The sequence below is a fragment of the Bombus affinis genome, chromosome 9, assembly GCF_024516045.1.
Source record: "Bombus affinis isolate iyBomAffi1 chromosome 9, iyBomAffi1.2, whole genome shotgun sequence".
NCBI lineage: Eukaryota > Metazoa > Arthropoda > Insecta > Hymenoptera > Apidae > Bombus > Bombus affinis.
The window spans coordinates 12,139,220-12,162,205 of NC_066352.1; the positions used below are offsets into that span (position 1 = coordinate 12,139,220).

The window sequence follows — 22,986 nt, forward strand, 5'->3', positions numbered from 1 at the left end:
ACTCGATCGTGGATCAGGTGAACCACATGAAGAGCGATCTCGATAACAGAATAAACAACGATCTTCAGAGTTACAATCTCTTTTCTCTTCCGCTGAGAATCTACGAAAGCGAAGAATTGATGCCTTGCAAGGTATTTTCTTATATTTCCTTTCATTTATTTTTCAAATCGTCCTCCTAGAATTTTATTCATCGCGCCCGATATTCCTCTCGGCACGAAACACTTTGCCATTCAAGGTACGAATAAAGTAAATAGGAAAGCGAAATATTGAAAACGTTTCTCTTTTTCCTATTTTTCGAAGGTTTATTTCCAAGAGATAGAAAATCGAAGAATCGAATTAATTGCCGCGATGTCCACGATATATCAGTCAACGAGTCCGATACTGATAAAATTGGAAAGTCTGGTATTGGAAACGTACACTGGAAAAAGCCCATCTATGCAGCTGCTTTACGAGAAATACGAAAAGAAAATATTTTGCTCTTTTATCACGTAAGCCTTTGTAAACCATTCAACCGGTTTTTACTTGAAACAACGAATTAAAATAGAAAATTATTTAAAGATGACTTGTTTCATCTTAACACAAAACAAAGTTACGTTCCCTATGTTATTTCTAAGATAAAAATAATTAAGTAGCGGAGTAATTCGTTGTTTCAGATTGTTACTTCTTAGCTTTGCTTCGAATAAAATTTTCTCAATCTTGGTTACATGTATCAGGTTGTCCGAAAAGTTCTTTTCGTTTTATAAAGGAATAGTAGGATGCATAACATTTTTTGTTTTATGTTATTTGATTGAATTACATTTTATTCCATTACTACAAAATGGATTATACATAAATCCATAAAGTAATATAAAATAAAAAATGTTGTGCATCTATCATTTCACTTATGAAACGAAAGAAACTTTTGGGACAAGCTAATATATGACAATCAGATGAGGAACTCGCAATAGAAAATTAATTTCTTATCAATGAATAAAAATTATTTTAAAAATTGTTAAATCAAGTACTAAATTAATGATACACAATCTCATAGAATATCGTCTAGAGCGTAATGAATCATGAGAAACGATCCCATAACAATATTATAAATTATACAGATGTATACTGAAGAACATAGAGTGTTTCAACAAAAGTCTAATGGAATGCAAACCGATGTTTCAAGTGGACGCAATTTTAATAGCTTCAGAAGCTGTTATAAGACCATCTCCTGGCGAAATTTATGCTACAATATTACAGAACGTGAAAAATTTATTAGAGAAGCTGAAATTATTTCCTAGATGGATGAACGGCACCTGTTTAGAGTGCAAACCGCAAACGAAAAACGAATACGAAAACTTCGCTACAGTGACATTCTTTGAGGACGTCATGAGTATTAAAGTAAATTATTCGTAAAATTTAATCAATGAAATTTGATAGAATCAAAAGAGATCGGAGCAGATAAAAATCCGACAAAGTAAAATCAGTACAGATAGTGAAAAATATAAATGCAAATATTTAAGAACACAATGTCCCCTACATGATGTCACTTTTAAATTACAAACAATTCGATAATTTTCATTTGATTCAATCTCCTCCAATAATTATATCCTCTATGATTATGATTGTTTCTATTCTTGAAGTAATTGAAGATTACGCGGCAAAAGTACGATAAGCCGATTTCTGTTGATTCTTTGACTTCATAACTTTATAACTATGATTATACATTTGTAATTATCTATTTTACGAATTAAAATTTGCCAATGTAGGAACTAACATTTTTGTTGTTTATGTCGAGTGTATAATCTTGTGAATACGTCTGCGTAGGTAGTGAATGATAATATACTAATGGTTCAAAGGTCGGCGCATAAAATAGCGTTGGAAGCTTGGCACTATTTGCACAGGTGGAAGAAGTATAGTAATCTATGGTCTTTCGACAAGAACTTAGCTGCTGAAAAGTTCGCAGCAACCGAACCTACACTCCACCAATACGATGATAAGTTCTCTTTCTACGACAATATTCTCCAGGAATTGACTGAAATGGATGTTTATCACGATCTTTATTGCGTACGGTAATATCTGCCTCATAATAGATTACTCTAATTCTTAAAAAGTCAAAGGATAAATTCTCATACTATCTTGGTACGTTAGGAAAGATTTACTGTCGCATATTACTTATCTGTATTCTCAATATTTATATATATAAATTTCCTAAAAATGCGTACAAACACGAGCAATCGAATTAGAAGCATTAACGTACTTGACAATAATTTCTGTTAATTAGCATCAATCTCGGTTTCCTGCTTTCTGGTATCAAACAACACGCTAATGAATGGAAGCAGGTTCTCGGTCATTTTCTGCTGCACCAAACGGTTCACGATATGAACAGCTTACATCTGATAATCGAAAATTACCGAAGCGAAGTGGAGCTTGTAATCACTGGATTAGATCGTTTCACATCTGTCATGCAAGCAATCTCCGACATAAAAAAGACAGCGATTCAAGCAGAAGTTCGTTATACGACCTATCAGGTTTGTTTTATAAAAGTGCCACTACGAAATTTCAAAATAGAAAGGAGCAGTAAAATTTCAATATGCAATTTGGTTCTGCTTTCGTATGCTAATTATACTTTTGAAAAATGTAAAAACAAAGATATCTGAAGAAATAAGAGAATGTTCTCGAGTGTGATCGTATACCATCTGACTGGTGATTTTATAAAAATCATAATCGAAATCATAAATCAAAATCGCGTAAGAACGAAATCAACTGTGTTATATTTTATGATTGTAATATATGAAATTTTCAGGAAACTTTCCGAACTTTGCGCAGCCACGAGATATCTTTCCCCGAGGAAGACGAACAATTGGCTTACACTCTGCAACGTGACTGGGAGTCTCTATATTTGGGAGCTTTATACAGAGCTTCCACTTTAGCAAGTACTTCTGATAGATTTTCTGACATGACGCAAGAGCAGATTAATGCATTCGTGAAAGAACTCGAAGAGTTCGCAGCAGACTTCGAGGCCAATGGCCCTGGCAGTGTCGGTGAGGATCTCGAACTTGGACTGCTCAAGATGGACGTGAGTTTCATATTTTTCCTTTTTGTTCTTATCGACATCTTCTGTTTCGTATAAATTAAAAACAATACTGCTAAATCAATTTTATATTCTAATATTTTTCTTTTCTTCGCACTGTAGAACAATCCGATCGTGTCATTTATAACTCAAATGTATATAAAATCTAAATCGCGTTTTATTTTATTTGAAAGAGCTAACCAATAGAAAATTATGTGAAATTTATCTTATTTGGTCTTAAAACTAATTATTATTATTGCAAGATGAAAATAATACATTTGACATAGACCGTTGAAGCAAACTCTTTGCGCGTCCAATTTTCATCGATTTGCGCTCTTCTATTTTAAAATTTCTATTCCCGAATTGCCCAGGAATACGGAAAACTGATCGCAAAATACGAAGAACGACGGCTTAACCTGATCAATTCCGAAATACTGTTCGATCTGCCAGCGACTGACTATTCGGTTTTCTTAAAAATCAAAAAGGACTACGAGGGCATGGAATTATTATTCGAATTGTACCAGAAACAGAAAAGTATGAGGGACGTATGGGCGCAGACGCTTTGGGTGAACCTGAATCCTCAACAGCTGATGGATGGGATGGACCATTTTATCAGGGAATTTCGCAAACTTTCGAAATTCGTGAAGAATCTCAGCGTTGGACAGGCCTTGGACGCGAATATGAAGAGCTTCAAAAATTCTGTGCCACTGTTCATCGAATTAAAGAACGAGGCGATGAGGGAGAGACACTGGAAGCAATTAATGGAGAAAACTGGACGACATTTCGATATGGACCCAGACAGGTGCGATGGTGGTGAAAAATAAATGACAAAATTGTAGATGGACAAGTGTCAAATTTGTGCGAAATATTTATGATGCTTTCAAAGTGGATTCGTGCGTGCGTATGCGTGTGTGTGCATGTGTGTCTTAAGTTATTAAGTGTTTTTAGAGGAATTTAGAAATAGAAGGAAATTTTGGATCCGATAGATAAAATAGGAAATCAGATAGCTTTTGGTTGTTTTGTACATTTTTTAGAAAGAGATATAAGGAAGGTTTTATAATTAAGTTTAGGAAATAGTTTAATATTAAGATCATTTTATATGACCAATCATAATTGTATTTCGAGTATCGTGTTATGTATTACAGCTGTAGGATTAGAAGTATTATTCTGAAATTTGTGTGGTAAAGAAGCTTAAAGCGACGCTTAATTCGTTTTTTTACAGAATTTTTATTTTGCTAACTGTTCATAGTAACGCAAGACCTAGTGTTTTTATTAAAATATATGTGAATCTTTTAAGACATGGGGGAAAAAGAAATAGAGATACTGAAAGGGTGAGTTCATCTCCAATGATGTTCCGATCGAAGGGAAATTTTGGTCACTGTTGGCTCATAATTTAAAATTTTAATTTGCGTATTTACGTTTAAGATTCACCCTGAAGAACATGTTCGCTATGGAATTAGGAAAATACCAAGAAATAGCCAAAGAAATCGTGACGAATGCCGTGAAAGAGCTCGCCATAGAAAGAGGTTTAAAAGATTTGGCTGAAGTCTGGAAAAACATGGAATTTACTGTACTGAAACATTACAAAGGTACGCCTTGTAAATCTTTGCTTCCAATATTATAGTGAGTGTTAGAAAAGTAAATAAAGTAAGAAAATTAACAAAAGAAAATTGAAAAAGAGATCGACATAAAATCGTGCTCTGTACGAAACTTCGAGGATAATATGAGAACTAAATTTGAATGAAGTGATACGAAATGCACGATTTTTAGGTACCGAGGATCGAGGATTCATTTTGGGACCAATAGACGAATTAAATCAGATTCTAGAAGACAATATGATGAACGTGAATGGCATGGCAGCCTCTCAATTCATCGGCCCTTTTCTCAATACAGTGCAAAACTGGGAAGTCACGATGCACACGATCTCCGAAGTTATCGAATTATGGGTGCAACTGCAGAAAAAATGGCTATACCTCGAGGGCATTTTCGTAGGCGGTGACATAAGACTTCAATTGCCAGACGAAGCGAAGAAGTTCGACGAAATTGACAAATCTTTTAAGAAAATTATGACAGATACGTCGAAGAGACTGAACGTTCTCCAATGTTGCACGATTAAAGGTAAAATTAGAGAGAATTGTTTTATTTGAATCGTTTTATGATTTTGAAACAAACTGCTCAGATTAATTGTAACTAGATCATTTGGTTTGATAGAAAAACCCTGACTCTGCATACATAAATTATGTAAACTAATTAAAATTCTCAAGAAATTAAAATACATAATTTCAATGCTTTGATCGATTTCGATCGATTACAACCACTTTATTAAAATAAGAACAACGCTTTAAAAAAGTCAGTTTAAATAAATTATATCCGTGATCCAGGTCGACAAGAAGAGTTCGAATCGATGATTCTTGCACTGGACAAATGTCAGAAGTCGCTGACAAATTACTTGAACAGCAAACGAGCAGTTTTCCCGCGATTCACTTTCCTCAGTGACGACGATCTGCTGAGCATCCTTGGGAGCGGTGAACCCATCGCCATTCAAGAACACGTGGGCAAGATGTTCGATAATTTGGACAAATTCCGTTTCGAAATAAACAATACCGAACGCGTGATAGCCACTGGCTTGATCTCTTGCGAGAAAGAGGTAATGGACTTTAGAAACGTGGTTCTAGCCGAAGGAAAAATCGAAGAATGGATGGTGCTTGCATTGGAAGAGATGAAACGATCGAACCGATTCTTGACGAAAAAGGCTATCTACGATTATGGGAAGGTGAGTCTACTTCAGCGGATTTACTACAGGAAATTAGGAATTTTTATACTTGCACCAAGCTTGCTACAAGCTTTGGAAATACGACGCATGGTAGAAATATCATTGTATTGAAAATATTTTTCTCTACTTCTCTGAAATGAAAACTAAGCTACAGTTATACAGTGGCTACTTAAAGTATTTAGACACCATTGTATTTATTATGGTATTCACGTACTAATTAATCACATCCAAGTACATTAAATTCCGTATGATTTAGTGCTATCAATATTACAAAATTATTGAAATCCACGAGGTGTACCATTTTCTACACAATTACCATACTGTAACGTTGATTTAAGAAAATCGAATGGAATTCTCCAGGTCAGAAGACCTAGGACACGATGGATGCTAGACTTCCAAGGAATGATGATCCTGGCGGCTGATCAAATATGGTGGACAGCGGAGGTGGAGAACGTGTTCGAGAAAATGTCTCAAGGACAGATGCGTGCAATGAAAGATGTACGCTTCTCTTTGAATTGAATTAATAAGATTCTCTTATACGGAGGACTCGGATACATCGATCGTCTTGTTTACAGTATTTGAAGCAACTGAACAATCAACTAAACGAAGTGGTAACACTGATGGGTGGTGATACGTTGACGAACAATGATAGGAAAAAATTCGACATGGTATTAACACTCGATGTTCATATGAGAGATATCGTAGAAGGTTTCGTCAGAGACAGTATCATGGATCCTTCGGAATTCGAGTGGGAAAGTCAATTAAGGTTCCTTCTTATTCGTTCCTATTTTTCTTATTTATTTTTATTCATTATCCTTTCTATTTTCTCTATTCCTATTAAGTACCAATTATGACGCTTAATATCTGTACAAATTTGTATCGCGTATCAGAAAAGAGATACGATACATTTCATACGTAAGTATAAATTTCTTGCAAAGGTTTTACTGGGTTCACGATCTGGATAATGTTTGGATGTACCAGTGCACAGGAACATTCGAATACGGCTACGAGTACATGGGACTCAATGGAAGACTCGTTGTTACACCTTTGACAGACAGAATATACTTGACCATCACACAAGCTCTCTCGATGCACCTGGGTGGAGCTCCTGCAGGTATAGCGATTCACGCGATGAAATTAAGAAAGACGATAACATTAAGATTGGAAAATATAGTTGAAAATTAATTAATCAATCGCGAATAATTTATAAGACAGAATTCGAAGTAAAAGACTTTGAAAAATTCTTTCAGATATATTCTAGAAGACATAGTGATTTCTAAAAATATCTACTTACGAAATTATTTCTTAGCGGTTGTTAACAATCCTGATCTAACTTCTCAAATTTTTATTTCATAGATATAATTATTACTATCACCAACAAATTTAATTTTTTCTAGTAAGAATGGGGGATCAAGTACAATACTCGTTGGTATTTACTTTAAAAAATACCAAGAGTAGATGTTTTCTTATTTCCTCAGGTCCTGCTGGAACGGGAAAAACGGAGACCACGAAAGACTTGGCGAAGGCGCTAGGATTACTGTGCATCGTCACAAATTGCGGTGAAGGGATGGATTATGTGGCGATAGGAAACACACTGAGTGGCCTGGCACAGTGCGGAGTATGGGGTTGCTTTGACGAATTTAATCGCATCGATATTTCTGTCCTATCGGTTATCTCTACTCAGCTTCAAACTATACGCTCCGCTTTGATGGCAAAAGCATCAAGATTTATGGTAAGAAAATATAAAGGAACGAAACTTCTTATCTAGTATTTTAGGTATTTTAAAAAGCTCGCTGTTACCATCATGTATCTATCTTTTTACGTATAAATCATGTACAATAAATCATCTTATTCTCTCTAACGTATCAATATCAATTTAATTTTTTTAATTGAGTCGCATGTTTTTACTGTCGCTATTTTATGTCACATTTCGAGATAAATCCAACGATACGTATGACAAGAACATTCGAACAATAATTTATCTTGAATATTTCTATAAAAAATTGGTAACAAATAATAAGTGTGCCCGGTATCTTTTACTCGTGGCGCGTGTCCCACGATACGAGAGATAAATCGAATTAAATTTATTGAATCGATATGTCTCTATTTACCGTAATGATTACCACGGTATGTAGATTAGCGCGTACATCAAACTCAATTAGTCAGTCTAAAAATTTCATGACTATGTATTTCGATATTTATCACTATACTTTCGTTGTCATCTCTCGTCACCAGTACCAATAAACCAAATTTACGTCTAATTAAATTTAACCACTCTCTGCAAGCGCAGTTCGAGGGGCAAGACATAGTGCTCGACTCGAAAGTAGGCATATTCATCACAATGAATCCAGGGTACGCGGGTCGAACGGAACTTCCGGAATCGGTGAAAGCGCTGTTCAGGCCAGTGGTGTGCATAGTTCCGGATAACGAGCTGATTTGCCAGATAAAGCTGTTCAGCTCCGGCTTCTTGACCGCCAAAGTTCTAGCCAAGAAGATGACTGTTCTGTACAAATTGGCACGCGAACAACTGAGCAAGCAGAACCACTACGACTTCGGTCTGAGAGCACTCAAATCCGTGCTCAATATGGCCGGCCACTTGAAGAGGACTTCCGGTGACCTGGCTGAAGACGTGGTACTCATGAGGGCGCTTCGAGACATGAATTTGCCGAAATTTATTTTCGACGACGTCCCATTGTTTCTGGGATTAATCGCTGACCTCTTCCCAAACCTCGACTGTCCGAGGGTTCATTATCCTGATTTTAACAACGCTGTTAATCAAGTACTGGAGGAGCAACGATATATTATCTTGTCTGAGCAGGTAGTATCTTTTGCTTTCGAACAATTTCATTTGAAAAGCACGCGAGTAAGAATAGTAACAAACTTATATTTGTCGATTTCATGATTTTCATATCGTTTGATGGCTAGAACAGTATTTTAGATAGTTGAACAAAGAAGACGATCTGCTATGTGCAAAGATACGTTACGGTTTGAAAATAAAAAAAATAAAAAGTTCTCGATATATATAGATATAGATATAAATCATTGGACACTTACAATCGTCTTCCTAAAAATTACCATGGAGCGTATTATTCCATCAGTATCGTAAATATTCCAATTACGTAATATAGCGAATAACAAACATTCATGAAAGTGTCCCAACTACACAGATTGACAAAGTGGTGCAACTATACGAAGTAATGATGACTAGACACTCGACAATGGTGGTTGGACCGACAGGAGGCGGGAAGACCGTCGTGATCGAAACTCTTTGCAAAGCTCAAACTCGTCTCGACAAACCTACCAAACTCTACATTTTAAATCCAAAGGTACTGCATCGCTATAATTAACTCCTCAATGTTCACGATCATAACACGAACACGTAATAGAAATATGCCATTTGTACAAGTCCGTGATATATTTAGGATCAAGATCGATACACCTGTCGTTTTATTTTCTACGTAATAAATAAAATTGTACTCAGGCGTGCACCGTGAACGAACTTTATGGTGTGTTGGATCCAGCGACACGCGATTGGACAGACGGTCTGCTAAGTTGTATTTTTCGGGAAGTGAACAGACCATTAAACTCGAACAAGGATGAGAAAAAATATATTTTGTTCGACGGTGACGTAGATCCACAATGGATCGAGAATATGAATTCCGTGATGGACGATAACAAATTATTGACTCTGGCCAATCAAGAAAGAATCAAGATGCAGAATCATTGTAGTCTACTGTTCGAGGTGATTGTAACTAAATCTATCGATCGCGTATTACTTTTACGCGACAGGATTTAAATTAAATAGGATACAGAAAGAGAGAACTCGTTGGTCGCCTGAATAACGATTTTCAATGAAGTTTTTTTTTATAAAAGGTAGGCGACCTGCAGTACGCCTCGCCAGCGACTGTATCCAGAGCCGGCATGGTGTACGTAGACCCAAAAAACTTGGGTTATCAGCCTTACATGGACAAATGGATACGGAGCAAGAGCGAATCGGACCAGGAGCTACTGAGCGGAATGTGCGAGAAATACGTGCACGGCGGGATAGCTCTCATTATAGAAGGAATGCTCGGGTTACAACAAGTTACACCGCTTAAGATGATCATACCACAAACCGGACTGAACATGGTAGCAATTAAGCTTTTATACGCTAATTAATTCGTCCTTTTATGTGAATGCAGAATGTCGAAAAAGAAACTGCGATCTAGCCATTTGTAACTTATCAGGGAAAGAATTTGTACGATTCAAGATCGAGTATTAATGGACTTTAATCGAGTGTTACGATTAATATGGAAAAAGAGAAAAATTTGGATCGCAAGATTTAAGAATATGTAGCATTCAAAAATAGAACCGAAGAATCGTTTCGAATAATTTCAAAAAATTGAACTTAAATTTCCTACAATTTTCTAATTTTCTATCTAAAATTTTCCCATCTTCCCGGTTCACGTTGATAATATATAATTTCTTCGCTTGATTACTTTAAAGTATGTCAAAAATCAAGTATAGAATTTACTAGTGAACGTCTTTCATTCAGGTAATACAACTTTGTTACGTATTCGACGGTCTGCTCGCTATTCTGGATACTCGACCAACTCCTACTACCAAGACCGAGGAAGAGGAAGAAATAAGGGCAGAAACGTTATTCTCCAGGGGGGAAATTCTCGAGGCGATGTACATTCAAGCTTGCTACTGGTCCTTAGGAGCCTCCCTGGTGATTGAAAACAGGCCTGACTTTGACGATTACATAAAGAAAACTTCTGGATTTATGCTTGTCCAAGATACCGTTGAAAAACGAGCTACTGTGCGTGAGTTTCACAAACTAACGATATTTTTATTGCTATACATATCCATCGTCAGCCAGTCAATTTGTGTTCAAATTCCTGGCAATTCGACAATGACTCGTTGGACAATTTAAGACACGTTGAACTCGATGCTATCGTAATTTATCATCTTTTTCGTTTAACTAAAATAAATAAATATAAAATGAATAAATTCTCGAATTATCACCAGGATACATACCAGTGACGGAGAAATTGCTGTACGATTATTTCTTGGATTTGGGAAAGAATATATGGATCCCATGGAGAGCTCTGGTCCCTAATTATGTCCATGACAGAGAGAAAAATTTCTCCGATATTTTGGTTCCTACCATAGACACTCTAAGAACTACGTGGTTCGTCAACATGATGAACGAACGAGATCGGCCAGCTCTTTTAGTTGGCGAAACTGGTACTTCGAAAACCGCTATAATTCAAGAATTTCTTCGAAATCTCAGCATCGAGAAATACGTAAGTTTTAGGATATACGTAGGATTTAAAAATGAATTAAAAGTCGACAAAAAATTAATCAATTTAACTCGAAAGAAACAATTTAGAGGAAAGAAGAAATTTATCATAAAAAATCCAATATCAAGTATACATATATTGCCTCATCGTTTCACCTCTCCGATCTCTGATGTTATTTCCATTAGAATCAACTTCTCATCAATTTCTCATCGAGGACAACTTCGATGGACGTGCAAAAAAATATAGAGGCTGTTGTGGAAAAGAGAACGAGGGAAACTTATGGACCACCTCCTGGTAAAAAGTTGTTACTCTTCATCGACGACATGAATATGCCACTGGTAGACACTTATGGTACCCAGCAACCTATCGCACTTCTCAAGTTTTTGTTCGAAAAGGGTGGATTTTACGATCGTGGAAAAGACCTTTCTCTAATGTACATGAAAGATATGTGTAAGTTGATTTACCGAGTTTTCTCTATCAACATTATATCGATTTAAAATTCGGATTATGAAGGGTTTATTATTTTACAAGGTTATTTAGCGGCAATGGGGAAGCCTGGTGGTGGAAGGAACGAAGTGGATCCAAGATTCATCTCCATGTTCTCCGTCTATAACGTTATATTTCCAGCAAATGAGACGCTTTGTTACATTTACACAAGCATACTGAGCGGACACTTGCAAACATTTTCAGAGGAAGTGCAAGCAATTGCAGGAACCCTGGTGCAAATCACTCTGGACCTCTATCAGGTATTTCTCCTTTAACGAAAGACTGACTTACACCGACTGATCTCCTAACACTCTGCTCCTTTCTCGATTCTTAAAATTTAACCAGACACAATATCTTACTTTCCTATTTCTTCAGAAAGTTACCGCGGAACTATTACCCACACCGAATAAATTCCATTACATTTTTAATATGCGAGATTTGTCGAGGATTACGGCTGGGCTTCTTCAAAGCCATCCTAATTATCTTCCAAAAGTGACACAGATCGTTAGACTATGGAGGAACGAGTTCGCCAGAATTATATGCGATCGTTTGATAAACGAAGACGTAAGTAATAGAGGAAAGAAAGGAAATCTTTGTATGTAAATTAGAATTCGATCGTAGGACGTGAGTATCGTAGCTACATACGTGAAAGAGAAGATCGAAGAACGTTGGGAGGAAGAGCCTGACGTTATCAAATATGTAATGAGGGATCCTCTGCTATTTGGTGATTTTAGAAACGCGATTAACGATGGGGAACCACGATTCTACGAAGATTTGTTGGACTACGAGGCTGTCTACAGTTTGTTCCTAGAGGTAATTAACATTCCTTGGTAGGAAACAAAAATTTCGACCACTTACTGTTATTTGGACGAAACCAGATACAAAAGAAGCTTTATACCGCATTGTTTGCTTACATTTTCCCAGAAAATCACCTCGTTTTTCGGTCGTACTATTATTTCCACTCCACCTTGTATTAAACTATTTTCCACAAAATTGACTTTTCAGATCTACGAAGACTATAACGAGAGAAGCGCGACCACGTTGCAAATGGTCCTCTTTAACGATGCGCTCCAGCATTTGACTAGAGTTCACCGTGCACTCAGAATGCACAGAGGGCACGTTTTGGTGATTGGCATCGGTGGAAGTGGGAAGAAATCGGTGATCAAATTAGCAGCTTACGCAGCCAACTTCCAAATTTTCGAAATTAGTCTATCTCGAGGCTACAACGAAGCTTCTTTTCGCGATGATATGAAAACACTGTACAACAAGGTTGGCGTAGACAATCAGAGAATCGTGTTTTTATTTACATCTGCTCATGTCATCGACGAAAGTTTTCTGGAGTTGGTAAACAATATGTTGATGACCGGTGTCGTACCAGCGTTGTTTACCGACGAAGATAAGGACGAAATCGTCAATTCTTGCAGAAATCAGGCTGTAGATGCTGGCTTCGGTGTCACCAGGTTTGCTTACAGTTTTTCCAATCGAATTCGTTGGGCGAGAAAATTTATGGAACAGAGATTAATACGAAAAGAATGAAATAGTTTCGTATTAATTACTTTGACCCCTCGACCGTGAAAAGACAAATAACAGAGGTATTCTTGCTATGCTTCAGAGAAAGTGTATGGTCATATTTCGTGAAAACCAGCCTTCAAAATTTACGGATAGCGTTGTCGATGAGTCCATCGGGAGATTTATTAAGGACAAGATGTCGAAGTTATCCTGGTCTGGTGAACAGTACCACCATAGACTGGATGTTCCCTTGGCCTGAACAGGCTTTAGTTTCCGTGGCTAACGTCACTCTCAGAGACGTATGTAATTGTTTGGTCAATTTTAAACGATCCAATTCGGAAGATCTTTTATTCATAAATGCAAAACAATCCACAGTAATATTTAGAACGTATGAATTGTACAATTTTTTTCAGCACCCAAACGTATCACAAACTTACAGAGATGCCCTAGTAGAACATATGGTGTTCACTCATAAAACTGTCTGCGACTACACGGTGGAATTCCAAACGATACTACGAAGAAGAAATTACGTGACTCCTAAACACTACTTAGATTTTATAAACAGTTATCTGTCTCTGTTGGTAGAAACAAGGGATTACATAAATTCACAATGTGATCGACTTTCCGGAGGTTCGTAGCAAAGGCTTTCAACCTTTGCACCGCGTTTATTATCTGTTCATTGAAGGATTGAATTTAAAAATTAAAAATCGACGCTCAGAACAGTCAGAGAAATTAATTGATCGCAATTACATCGTAAAGTATCTTCAAGGGAATATTCTAATAAAATGTAAAATTGTATTTTTTTGAATTTTAAAGGTCTGCAGAAGATCGCGGAGGCATCGGTGACTTTGAACGAGTTAAATCAAATTCTGGCTGTGCAAAGGGTAAAAGTAGCTGATCAGACGAGAAACTGCGAGCGACTATTGGCTTCCATAGGAGAAAGTACGAATATCGCGATGGAAAAGAAACAGCTGAGCGAGCAGGAAAGACAAGCGATAGAAGAACAGAGGAAGATTATCGACAAGGAGGAAACGGAAGCTAAACAGGCGTTGGCTGACGCGCAACCTGCCTTAGATGCAGCCAGAGCGGCCCTTGGGGAACTCGAGAAAGCAGACATTACTGAAATAAGGTTTGTTAACTTTTCTTTCTGTTTTGCAAATATATAAAAAATATATATATTAAAAAGATATAACAGAAATTTAATTTCTTGTACTGTTGGAAAAACATTAGAGAAACTTGAGTAAACGTCGTTACTAAGTTTAATTTCCTTTGGGAAAACACAGCTCTCGAATAAAATTTCTAGCAGAAATTTATTTCCTTGGAACATCGAAATAGATATAAAAACATATGAAAAATTTTTAACGCGTAAAAAATGTACAAAATATTAAAAACATTTTTAGATCGTTTGCAACTCCGCCGGAACCTGTGCAAATCGTCTCGGAATGCGTAGCGATGCTGCGAGGCATAAAGGACATTTCTTGGAAAGGTGCAAAAGGAATGATGAGCGACCCAGCATTTCTACGACAATTGCAAGAGATGAACTGCGATAAAATCACTTTGAAACAACAACAAGCAGTCAAAGCTCATTTAAAGAAAACTACTAAATTGGATCAAATGCAGCACATCAGCAAGGCTGGGTACGGATTATACAGATTCGTACTCGCTGTGCTAGATTACTGTGCCGTTTTCAGAGAGGTACGATATTTCAATTTCAACGTGTTGTAGGAGCGAGATAAATTTCTCTAACGCGCAATTCTAACAAAGCACGGTTGAAACACGGAATTTTGAGAAAAGGAAAACTATAAATTAAAATGAACGAGCGAAATAAATGTCTGAGACTCGTAACTTTAACGAAACAGAGTTAATATCCAAAGTTCCAAATTTGAATGGAACGAAGTAAAGTAAAAGTGAAAATTTTATTTCAACGTTGAATCCGTCGTATTTCCTCAGGTGAAACCAAAGATAGAACGCGTTAAGGAATTAGAAGCTGAATCGGAACGAGCACGAAAGGCGTTGGAAAGGGAAGAACGAGAGTTAAGGAGACTCGAGAGAGCCATTGCCGATTTGAATATAAAATATGAGAATGCTATGGAAGAAAGACAAAAATTGCAAGAAGAGACAGACTTGCTTCAGAGGCGTTTAATAGCTGCTGATAAATTAATTAGCGGATTGTCCTCTGAAAATGAACGATGGAAGAAAGATTTGGAGACGCTGCATGGCCAGATAGAGAAAATTACTGGCAATTGTTTGCTTTCCGCTGGATTTCTTGCATATTGTGGACCATTTTCTTACGAGTATAGGAATCAGATGGTATACGACGACTGGTGGAACAGTATAGTGCAAAAAGAAATTCCATTCACGGATACGTTCAAGATCCAGACGGAGCTAAGCAGTGACGTTGAAATTAGCACGTTAGCAAGATACTTTTATTCTGCCTTTTTGCTATTTTTTATTCTACTCTTTTCTTTTTATTTTCATAAATAATAAAAAAGTACATTAGACGATTTATTTAAGATGGACATCCGAGGGCCTACCACCTGATGAACTATCCGTGCAAAACGGAATTCTAACTACGAGAGCATCGAGATTCCCTGTTTGCATCGATCCTCAGCAACAAGCTCTGAACTGGATCAAAAAGAAAGAACAAAAGAAGAATTTAAAGATCCTATCGTTCACTGATTCAGACTTTCTGAAGCAAGTGGAACTTGCAATAAAATACGGTCTTCCAGTTCTATTTCAGGACGTCGATGAAATTGATCCTGTTTTAGATAACGTCCTATCGAAGAACATACAAAGTATTTCATGTGTATTTTATGTTTAAAAATAAATGGATATGGGAGATAAAATTTTATTGCAGATGTGGGAGGTAGAACGTTCGTGCTCCTCGGTGATAAGGAAGTGGATTATGATCCGAAATTCAGGATGTATCTCACTACGAAGATGTCGAATCCCATATTCGATCCTGCTGTATATGCCAAGACCACCGTGATCAATTACATGGTGACCCTAGGGGTTCGTTCTGAGCATTTTTCTTTCATTTCAATTATCGCTATAATATAATTGCAAATTTAAATAAATTCTCCGCTCTATCCACGAATGGTACTTTCCATCCATCTTAAATTAAAGCGAAACGATAGTTCGGATAGCTTAGAAAAATCTCTTTTCAAAAGACTAGTAGAATGTCTAATAAAAAAAGAACCTTTGCTGAAAGGAGTACGAAGTGAAACAATGGTTACCACGATTTAAAAGAATCTCTGCTGGAAAACGAATATTTCATTACTAAAGAATTGTACGTATAAAAATAAAAGAATTAAAGAAATGAAACTATCAAATTCCAGGGACTTGAGGATCAACTACTATCAGTGGTCGTTCGAACTGAGAGACCAGACATCGAGGAACAACGAGAAAGCTTGATCATCGAGACCAGCGAGAACAAGAACCTCCTGAAACAGTTAGAAGACAGTTTACTTCTCGAAATTGCTACGAATAAAGGCAATATGTTAGATAACATTGAGCTGATCGAAACTCTGGAAAGCACGAAATCTAGCGCTGCAGAAGTAATGAGGAAGTTATATCTAGCTGAAGTGACAGCTTCTGACGTGAACAAGCTCCGAGATGGATATCGATCAGTGGCAAAAAGAGGAGCGTTATTGTTCTTCGTTTTGGCCGACATGGCCATGGTAAATCCGATGTATCAGTATTCTCTGATCAGCTACGTGGAGGTGTTCACTTATTCGCTGAGGAAAGCGCTGCCGGATCCAACGTTGCAACGTCGTCTGCAGAATATTATCCCAATGCTGACGAAGAACGTGTACGACTATGGTTGTACGGGAATTTTCGAAAGGCATAAATTATTGTTCTCGTTTCAAATTTGCACGAAATTGGAGCAAAGTGTAGGGAACGTCAGTCAACGGGAATTGGAATTTTTCATTAAAGGAAGTATCAGTTTGGAAAAATCGCCAAAAATTAATCCTACGGAATGGTTACCAGCTGCTGGATGGGCGGATTTGTTGAAACTGAGTAACGATTTTCCACACACGTTTGGAAACATTGCGGACGAACTGGCTTCACACGCGGATGACTGGCAAGCTGTAAGTGGCGAGCAAACTTGTTTCTTCGAACGTTCATTCTTATAATTTTCATCGAGTCATTCGACAGAATCGTAAAATTTCTCAGATTAATTAATACCGCGTTGCTTCTAAATATGGAAATTGCAATATTATCAATTGATTTCAGACGCAATAAACTCAGTGTTACCATTTTAAAGAACATGTAGGTATTAAATAAAAATCTTTCAGTGGTACGACATGGACGCCCCAGAGGCTCTGGACTTTCCTCTGGGCTATTCCGCCAAATTAAAACCCTTCGAGAAGCTTATGCTGATACGCTGTTTCCGCGTCGATCGAGTTTATCGCAGTGTGATCGATTACATCAGCGAGACTATGGGAGAAGAATACATCACGCCCCCACATATTAGTCTGGAATTAATCTTGGAACAAAGCACACCTACAATGCCTGTTATTTTCATTCTAAGCCCTGGATCTGATCCTTCCTCGGAACTAATGAAATTGGCAGACAAACACGGTTGTGGAGGCGGGAGATTCAAATATTTGTCCCTTGGACAGGGCCAGGAGAAGGTAGATTATTTAATTTGTTAATTATTTAACCAACTCCTGTAGGACCGAAGTTCTTTAGACTTTGAGAAAAATTGATGCATACTTTCTTCAATTTGACGTTTCAGACTGCGATAGAGTTGTTAGAAGTTGCAGTGTCTAGAGGACAATGGTTAATGTTCCAAAATTGCCATTTACTGTTAAGTTTCACCAGAGAACTAGAGAAACTGTTGGACGAGGTTGGAAAGCCTCATCCCGATTTCCGGTTGTGGCTCACGACCGATCCGACTCCTACTTTTCCTATCGGAATATTGCAACAATCTTTGAAAGGTTATTTCAGAGTAAACAAATTCTTTGCCATTTCTTCCTTTAAATAAGCTTTTGTGAAATAATGTTCAATGTCTGTTTTTAGTGGTCACGGAGCCACCTAGTGGATTGAAATTAAATCTCCAGAACACTTATTTAAAAATCAGGCCTCGAATGCTTGAAAGTTGTGCACATCCTGCCTACAAACATTTAATTTACGTATTAGCTTTCTATCACGCGGTTATTCAAGTGAGTCAGACCAGAATTAACCCAAGTATTGCTTAACCGAGTAAGAGCGAAGTCTCGTATATTACGATGAATTGACTGTTTGATTACGCCCGGTAGGAGAGGAGGAGATACGACAAGATTGGCTGGAATATAAATTACGATTTCAATGAATCGGATTTCAATGTATGCTGTATTATTCTGAACACTTATTTAACCAAGGCGTTCAATGCGAAAGATCTCAGGCTCCCTTGGAACAGCTTGAAATATTTAATAGGAGAAGTATGTTTTATGCGTGACTAGCCATAGCTTTGTCTTTTACGATATTTAAGAAAGGTAGTTTAGTTTTAAACGAGATTATCTTGTTTTATCACCTGTCGTAAAATATTGCGAATATGACACGGATTTTAAAACTTTTCGAGTTAAAGAATCTGCAGTTCTTAGATATTTGCCGAACTTTCAAACATTTGACAATTTTAAGTAGAACTTCTTCTTCTTTACAACTTCTCGATGATTAAATTTAAAAAATTCGAATTTTATACGAATTCAGGTAATTGTCTACGAAAAGCTACTCTAAACATCTATTTTTCCAATCTTCAGCTAAGAAATTCTAAATTTTACGAAATTTTAGGTAATGTACGGTGGACGAGTGATAGACAGCTACGATCGTCGAGTATCCGAAACCTACATGGACGAATACTTCGGAGATTTCCTTTTCGACAGCTTTCAACCCTTCCACTTTTATCACGACGAGGAAGTCGATTACGTGATCCCTCCGGAAGGCGAATTAGAAGATTATCTCGAGTTCATCGAGGGATTACCTCTGGTGAACAGTCCAGACGTCTTTGGACTGCACCCAAATGCCGAAATTGGCTACTTCACTCAAGCTGCGAAAGAAATGTGGAACAATCTCATAGAACTGCAACCTCAAACTGGTAAGCACGTAACCAAGGTAGTTTGATAATGGGACTAATCGGTTTGTCGTCTGAATAATTGGAGAGTTCATAACAAAAACAAGCTTTGTTATTTTTTATTTTTTTCTTTTCGAGCGAGCAAAAGAATATTGCGGATGTCTCGAATAATCCTACTTTATATTACAATGTAAATTACCTGCAGAATCATGAAATCGTAGATCTTTCGATTAAGATAAATTTTTGTATGAGCTACGTTAGAGTTGGGTTAATATTATAAAATTGAGAAATTTGACAAGCTTTCGTTCCAAATTGTTCAATTCTCCAATTTATCGTTCTGATATCGTGCTATAAAAATGTATTTCTCTCTAGTACGCCTGGATAAAAGGAGTAAGTTTTTTCTACGAATAACTGTCTACAAATAATTCTCTTTTTGTCCGAATTACGAGAAACATTGTTTTATTATTTAGAAGTCAGCGGAGTTGGAATAAGTAAAGATGAATTTATTGACAACATTGCGAAAGACATATTGAATAAAGTTCCTGTCGAGTATGATCTCGTTAAAGTGAGGAAACATTTTGGTCCAACGATAACTCCAACCACGATTGTTCTTTTCCAAGAATTGGAGAGATTTAATACACTGATTAGAGTAATGAAGAGGACATTAACGCAGTTGAGAAAGGTCTATACTTCCTTCCCTCTCGTACAAGCGTAAATCAACTTTCAACGTTTCAAAGCTTCCGCGGGTGTACGGCTTTGTTGATTTCCGAAATAAAAGAGACGCGCTAGAGTGAAATTTCCCCTGTGATAGGTTAAATGTGACTTCCTTTGATAATCTTTTAAGGATATTTTTATCAGATGTATTTATATATCGTTAGGCTATCGCTGGAGAAATTGGAATGGACACGACCCTCGAAAATATATCCGCGGCATTATACAATGGCGTATTGCCGCAAGAATGGGCCATACTAGCGCCAGACACGAGGAAAAATCTTGGTGGATGGATCGAACATTTCGAGAAGAGGATACAACAGTACACTAATTGGGTGAGATATTACAGTCAGCATAGATTTCACGATTTATTGATTTATCAAAAACATTGAAAATTATTCTTCTTCTTCTTCGTTAAATATTCAGTCGAAAATAAAATTCGCCTGGCAAAAGATTTCAATATTAAATAAAATATTGAAATCTTGTACCAAAGTTAGAAGAACCGTTCCTAATAGATTTTTCCAAAATTCTTAGTCTTCGACGAGCGAGCCTATAGTTCTCTGGTTAGCCGGGCTACACATCCCGGAAACTTATTTAGCAGCTCTCGTGCAAATGGCTTGTCGCAGAAATAGTTGGTCTCTGGATCGTTCTCTCACGTACACAGCAGTATCGAGATTTACAAGACCTGAGAACGTAGAGGAAAGACCCGACCAGGTAGCCAATAATTCATCATACATCACTATCCTGATTTCGTTTTCAAAAGTTTAATGAATAGAAATACAGATAGCATTCCTATTGATATTTTGATCGATTTATAATAATGTTATTTGAATTTTGCCAAACTATACGTATAAATAATAATTAAATATCGTAGGGTTGTTACGTGAGTGGATTATATTTGGAAGGGGCTAGATGGGATCTACAAGAACAATGTCTTAAAAGATCACATCCAAAAATCCTGATAGAAGAATTACCAATTCTCATCATCATTCCAGTAGAAGCTCATAGACTCAGACTTCAGGTAATGAGATGATTTTAATTTGCGTAAAATTGATTGAAATTGTTTTAATAATTAATATGTAATTTCATGAATTATAGAATACTTTCAGAACACCAGTGTACACTACGTCTAATCGAAGGAACGCCATGGGGGTAGGTCTGGTTTTCGAGGCAAACCTCGCCACCACGGAACACAAATCTCACTGGGTATTGCAAGGAGTTTGTTTAGTGTTAAATACCGATTAAATGGCTAAGAATTATATACGATTACAGTAATAATTATTATTTTAGAAGAAACGCAATATACAAAGACATCTCATGTACAGTAAATATCTTTCTAAATATATTAAAAAAAATCTTTCCAAAAATATCAACCATCACATTATATTTATGTAACTTTATAATATTTTCTTTCTTATTTAAAATATCCCAGACACCAATTTTTTTTTTTTTACAAAGATAACCCTTCAATAGAATTAAAGTACGCGATAAATAATTATGGAAAATGCAGATGTATTTACATGTATATACAGTATACTATTTATTGTATCCACTTATGAACTTGATCTGAGGTAAACAGAGATTGTAAAAGGAGCTGCCGATGAAATCATCCAAACGTTGCCATTTCACCCAACGGTAATTCTCTAATTGTTCTGTGCCCGTTGCTCGGCCAACGAAATGCGGATCCACGATTAACAAATAGGTGTTGTTTGCACCCTCGTGGATTCCTACAACGCACTTACTTGAACAATCCCTATCTCCTCCCATCATGATTGGACTACCGAATTCCTCGAAGTGACTCTTGATAACTGGCACTTGGTCCCGCAAGGCTCTACCATTTGGAACATGCACGATTTTACTGAGAACCTCGTACAAGTGATTCAATACAAGGCATACCTACAAGATAACTGAAATTAGCTTGTTTACTTCTATTTTTGGTAAAAGAGTAGATACTGCTTATCGGCCGTATCGCTAATGGACATAAATGTTAAAAATGAAGTTCTCGGAAATTGCGTTTAGAACAGTTTACAACTCTGTAGAGTATATCAGAAATCGTGGTACGAACAAAAAGAAGATATTTTCCTGCAAGTACGGGTGAAAGATCTATCAAATTAGTATTATCTTTTTAGCTGTTTCGTATAAATAAAAGGTAAGTCAAGTGTGCGTGTATCACTTGATGAATATTCAGTAGGAATAAAAAAATGTTTTTCAGTGGAATGGATAAATTTGTATCTAATACAATTTCCGAATATAAAAATTCGAATTACTTCTGCAAGGAAAATCAATGCCTCTCTTATTTCATCAGGATTTATGATACAGGCTGTATAATTATTATATATATAATTATTCTGTATATTAATTATTCTTCCAAGATATCTTTTCGGTAATTCTTCGCACATTGGCTTACTTCGAAACTCCCTATCCACTCCCTCGAGCCAATAAATGATTGTTCCTTGTCATCCAGCATGACGAGTGCTTCCTGTATACGTCTGATAGTTGGGACGGATTGGTCCAAGTTCCGATTCCTTATAACCCACGAACATATTGTTTGCAGAGTTCTATATCCACATCCCCAACCCTAAATTCAATATTTCATCGTTTTTCTCTCTTCTCTATTGATATTCTCCCCAAAAAATAACTTCAAATTACAGACCTTATCGTTAAAACCATCGCAACCATAGTGCCAATACTCGTAATCCCCTTGAACGAAGAAACTTTGACCGACTTCCGGCGCAGGGATATCACGATGAACGTTTCTCAATAAGTCGCTCGAATAATCGACGGTCATCGTTATCTCGCGAAAATCATTGGACAATTACCCGTTTCGTTCCATCCAACGAGCCACGTAAAGCCACTCTACTTTCGCGTCTGTCGTAACCGCTTCGAAAAATCCTTAAACAGACCGTGGTTCGTACGGAATGGTAAATAGAGCGCGAAGCTTCGTATTTCCCGGTTCAGCAGTAATTCGCGGCCATTCCGTGTATTTTTCCTTCAACAACCTAACCTATCCAACTAACTTGCTCACCGTACCGTCATCGTTGCAATAATGATTCAGTGAAAGCGACTGACGATCGAGAAAACCTTTCGTAATCTACGATCTACGCGTTCGCATCGTCGTTCG

General features: G+C 37.0%; 2 protein-coding genes and 1 long non-coding RNA gene across 3 annotated transcripts; 2 read left to right on the forward strand and 1 right to left on the reverse strand.

Moving 5' to 3' along the window:
* Positions 1-1,805: 1,805 nt before the first annotated feature.
* LOC126920232 (dynein axonemal heavy chain 10) lies at positions 1,806-21,249 on the forward strand. Its single transcript, XM_050730302.1, has 40 exons — positions 1,806-2,045; positions 2,258-2,504; positions 2,780-3,052; positions 3,418-3,848; positions 4,472-4,635; positions 4,817-5,164; positions 5,428-5,819; positions 6,180-6,317; positions 6,395-6,585; positions 6,758-6,933; positions 7,298-7,551; positions 8,110-8,637; positions 8,987-9,145; positions 9,301-9,561; positions 9,693-9,947; positions 10,354-10,624; positions 10,830-11,107; positions 11,290-11,554; positions 11,636-11,850; positions 11,966-12,154; positions 12,212-12,403; positions 12,596-13,050; positions 13,203-13,398; positions 13,513-13,729; positions 13,916-14,228; positions 14,500-14,794; positions 15,050-15,510; positions 15,614-15,894; positions 15,957-16,111; positions 16,438-17,190; positions 17,398-17,736; positions 17,841-18,042; positions 18,125-18,267; positions 18,364-18,525; positions 18,875-19,178; positions 19,625-19,836; positions 20,033-20,200; positions 20,400-20,579; positions 20,740-20,886; positions 20,964-21,249. Exons 1-40 carry the CDS (start codon positions 1,822-1,824, stop codon positions 21,108-21,110), a joined length of 10,581 nt encoding a protein of 3,526 aa, XP_050586259.1. The 5' UTR covers positions 1,806-1,821; the 3' UTR covers positions 21,111-21,249.
* A 108-nt stretch (positions 21,250-21,357) lies between these two features.
* LOC126920230 (ufm1-specific protease 1) lies at positions 21,358-22,660 on the reverse strand. Its single transcript, XM_050730299.1, has 3 exons — positions 22,519-22,660; positions 22,273-22,443; positions 21,358-21,761 (listed from the first exon to the last, which is right to left on the reverse strand). Exons 1-3 carry the CDS (start codon positions 22,651-22,653, stop codon positions 21,402-21,404), a joined length of 666 nt encoding a protein of 221 aa, XP_050586256.1. The 5' UTR covers positions 22,654-22,660; the 3' UTR covers positions 21,358-21,401.
* Positions 21,825-22,218, forward strand: LOC126920234 (uncharacterized). Its single transcript, XR_007711914.1, has 2 exons — positions 21,825-22,014; positions 22,078-22,218. It is a non-coding gene; the product is annotated as an uncharacterized LOC126920234 (long non-coding RNA).
* Positions 22,661-22,986: the final 326 nt, after the last annotated feature.

Coding starts and splice junctions, on each gene's coding strand:
- LOC126920232 (XM_050730302.1), top strand. CDS start 1,822: ATGGTTCAAAGGTCGGCGCATAAAATAGCGTTGGAAGCTTGGCACTAT. Junction 8,638..8,986: donor ATATTATCTTGTCTGAGCAG/GTAGTATCTTTT, acceptor CCAACTACACAG/ATTGACAAAGTGGTGCAACT. Junction 9,562..9,692: donor ATTGTAGTCTACTGTTCGAG/GTGATTGTAACT, acceptor TTTTTATAAAAG/GTAGGCGACCTGCAGTACGC.
- LOC126920230 (XM_050730299.1), bottom strand. CDS start 22,653: ATGACCGTCGATTATTCGAGCGACTTATTGAGAAACGTTCATCGTGAT. Junction 22,444..22,518: donor GCGATGGTTTTAACGATAAG/GTCTGTAATTTG, acceptor TATTGAATTTAG/GGTTGGGGATGTGGATATAG. Junction 21,762..22,272: donor AGTGGATAGGGAGTTTCGAA/GTAAGCCAATGT, acceptor GTTATCTTGTAG/GTATGCCTTGTATTGAATCA.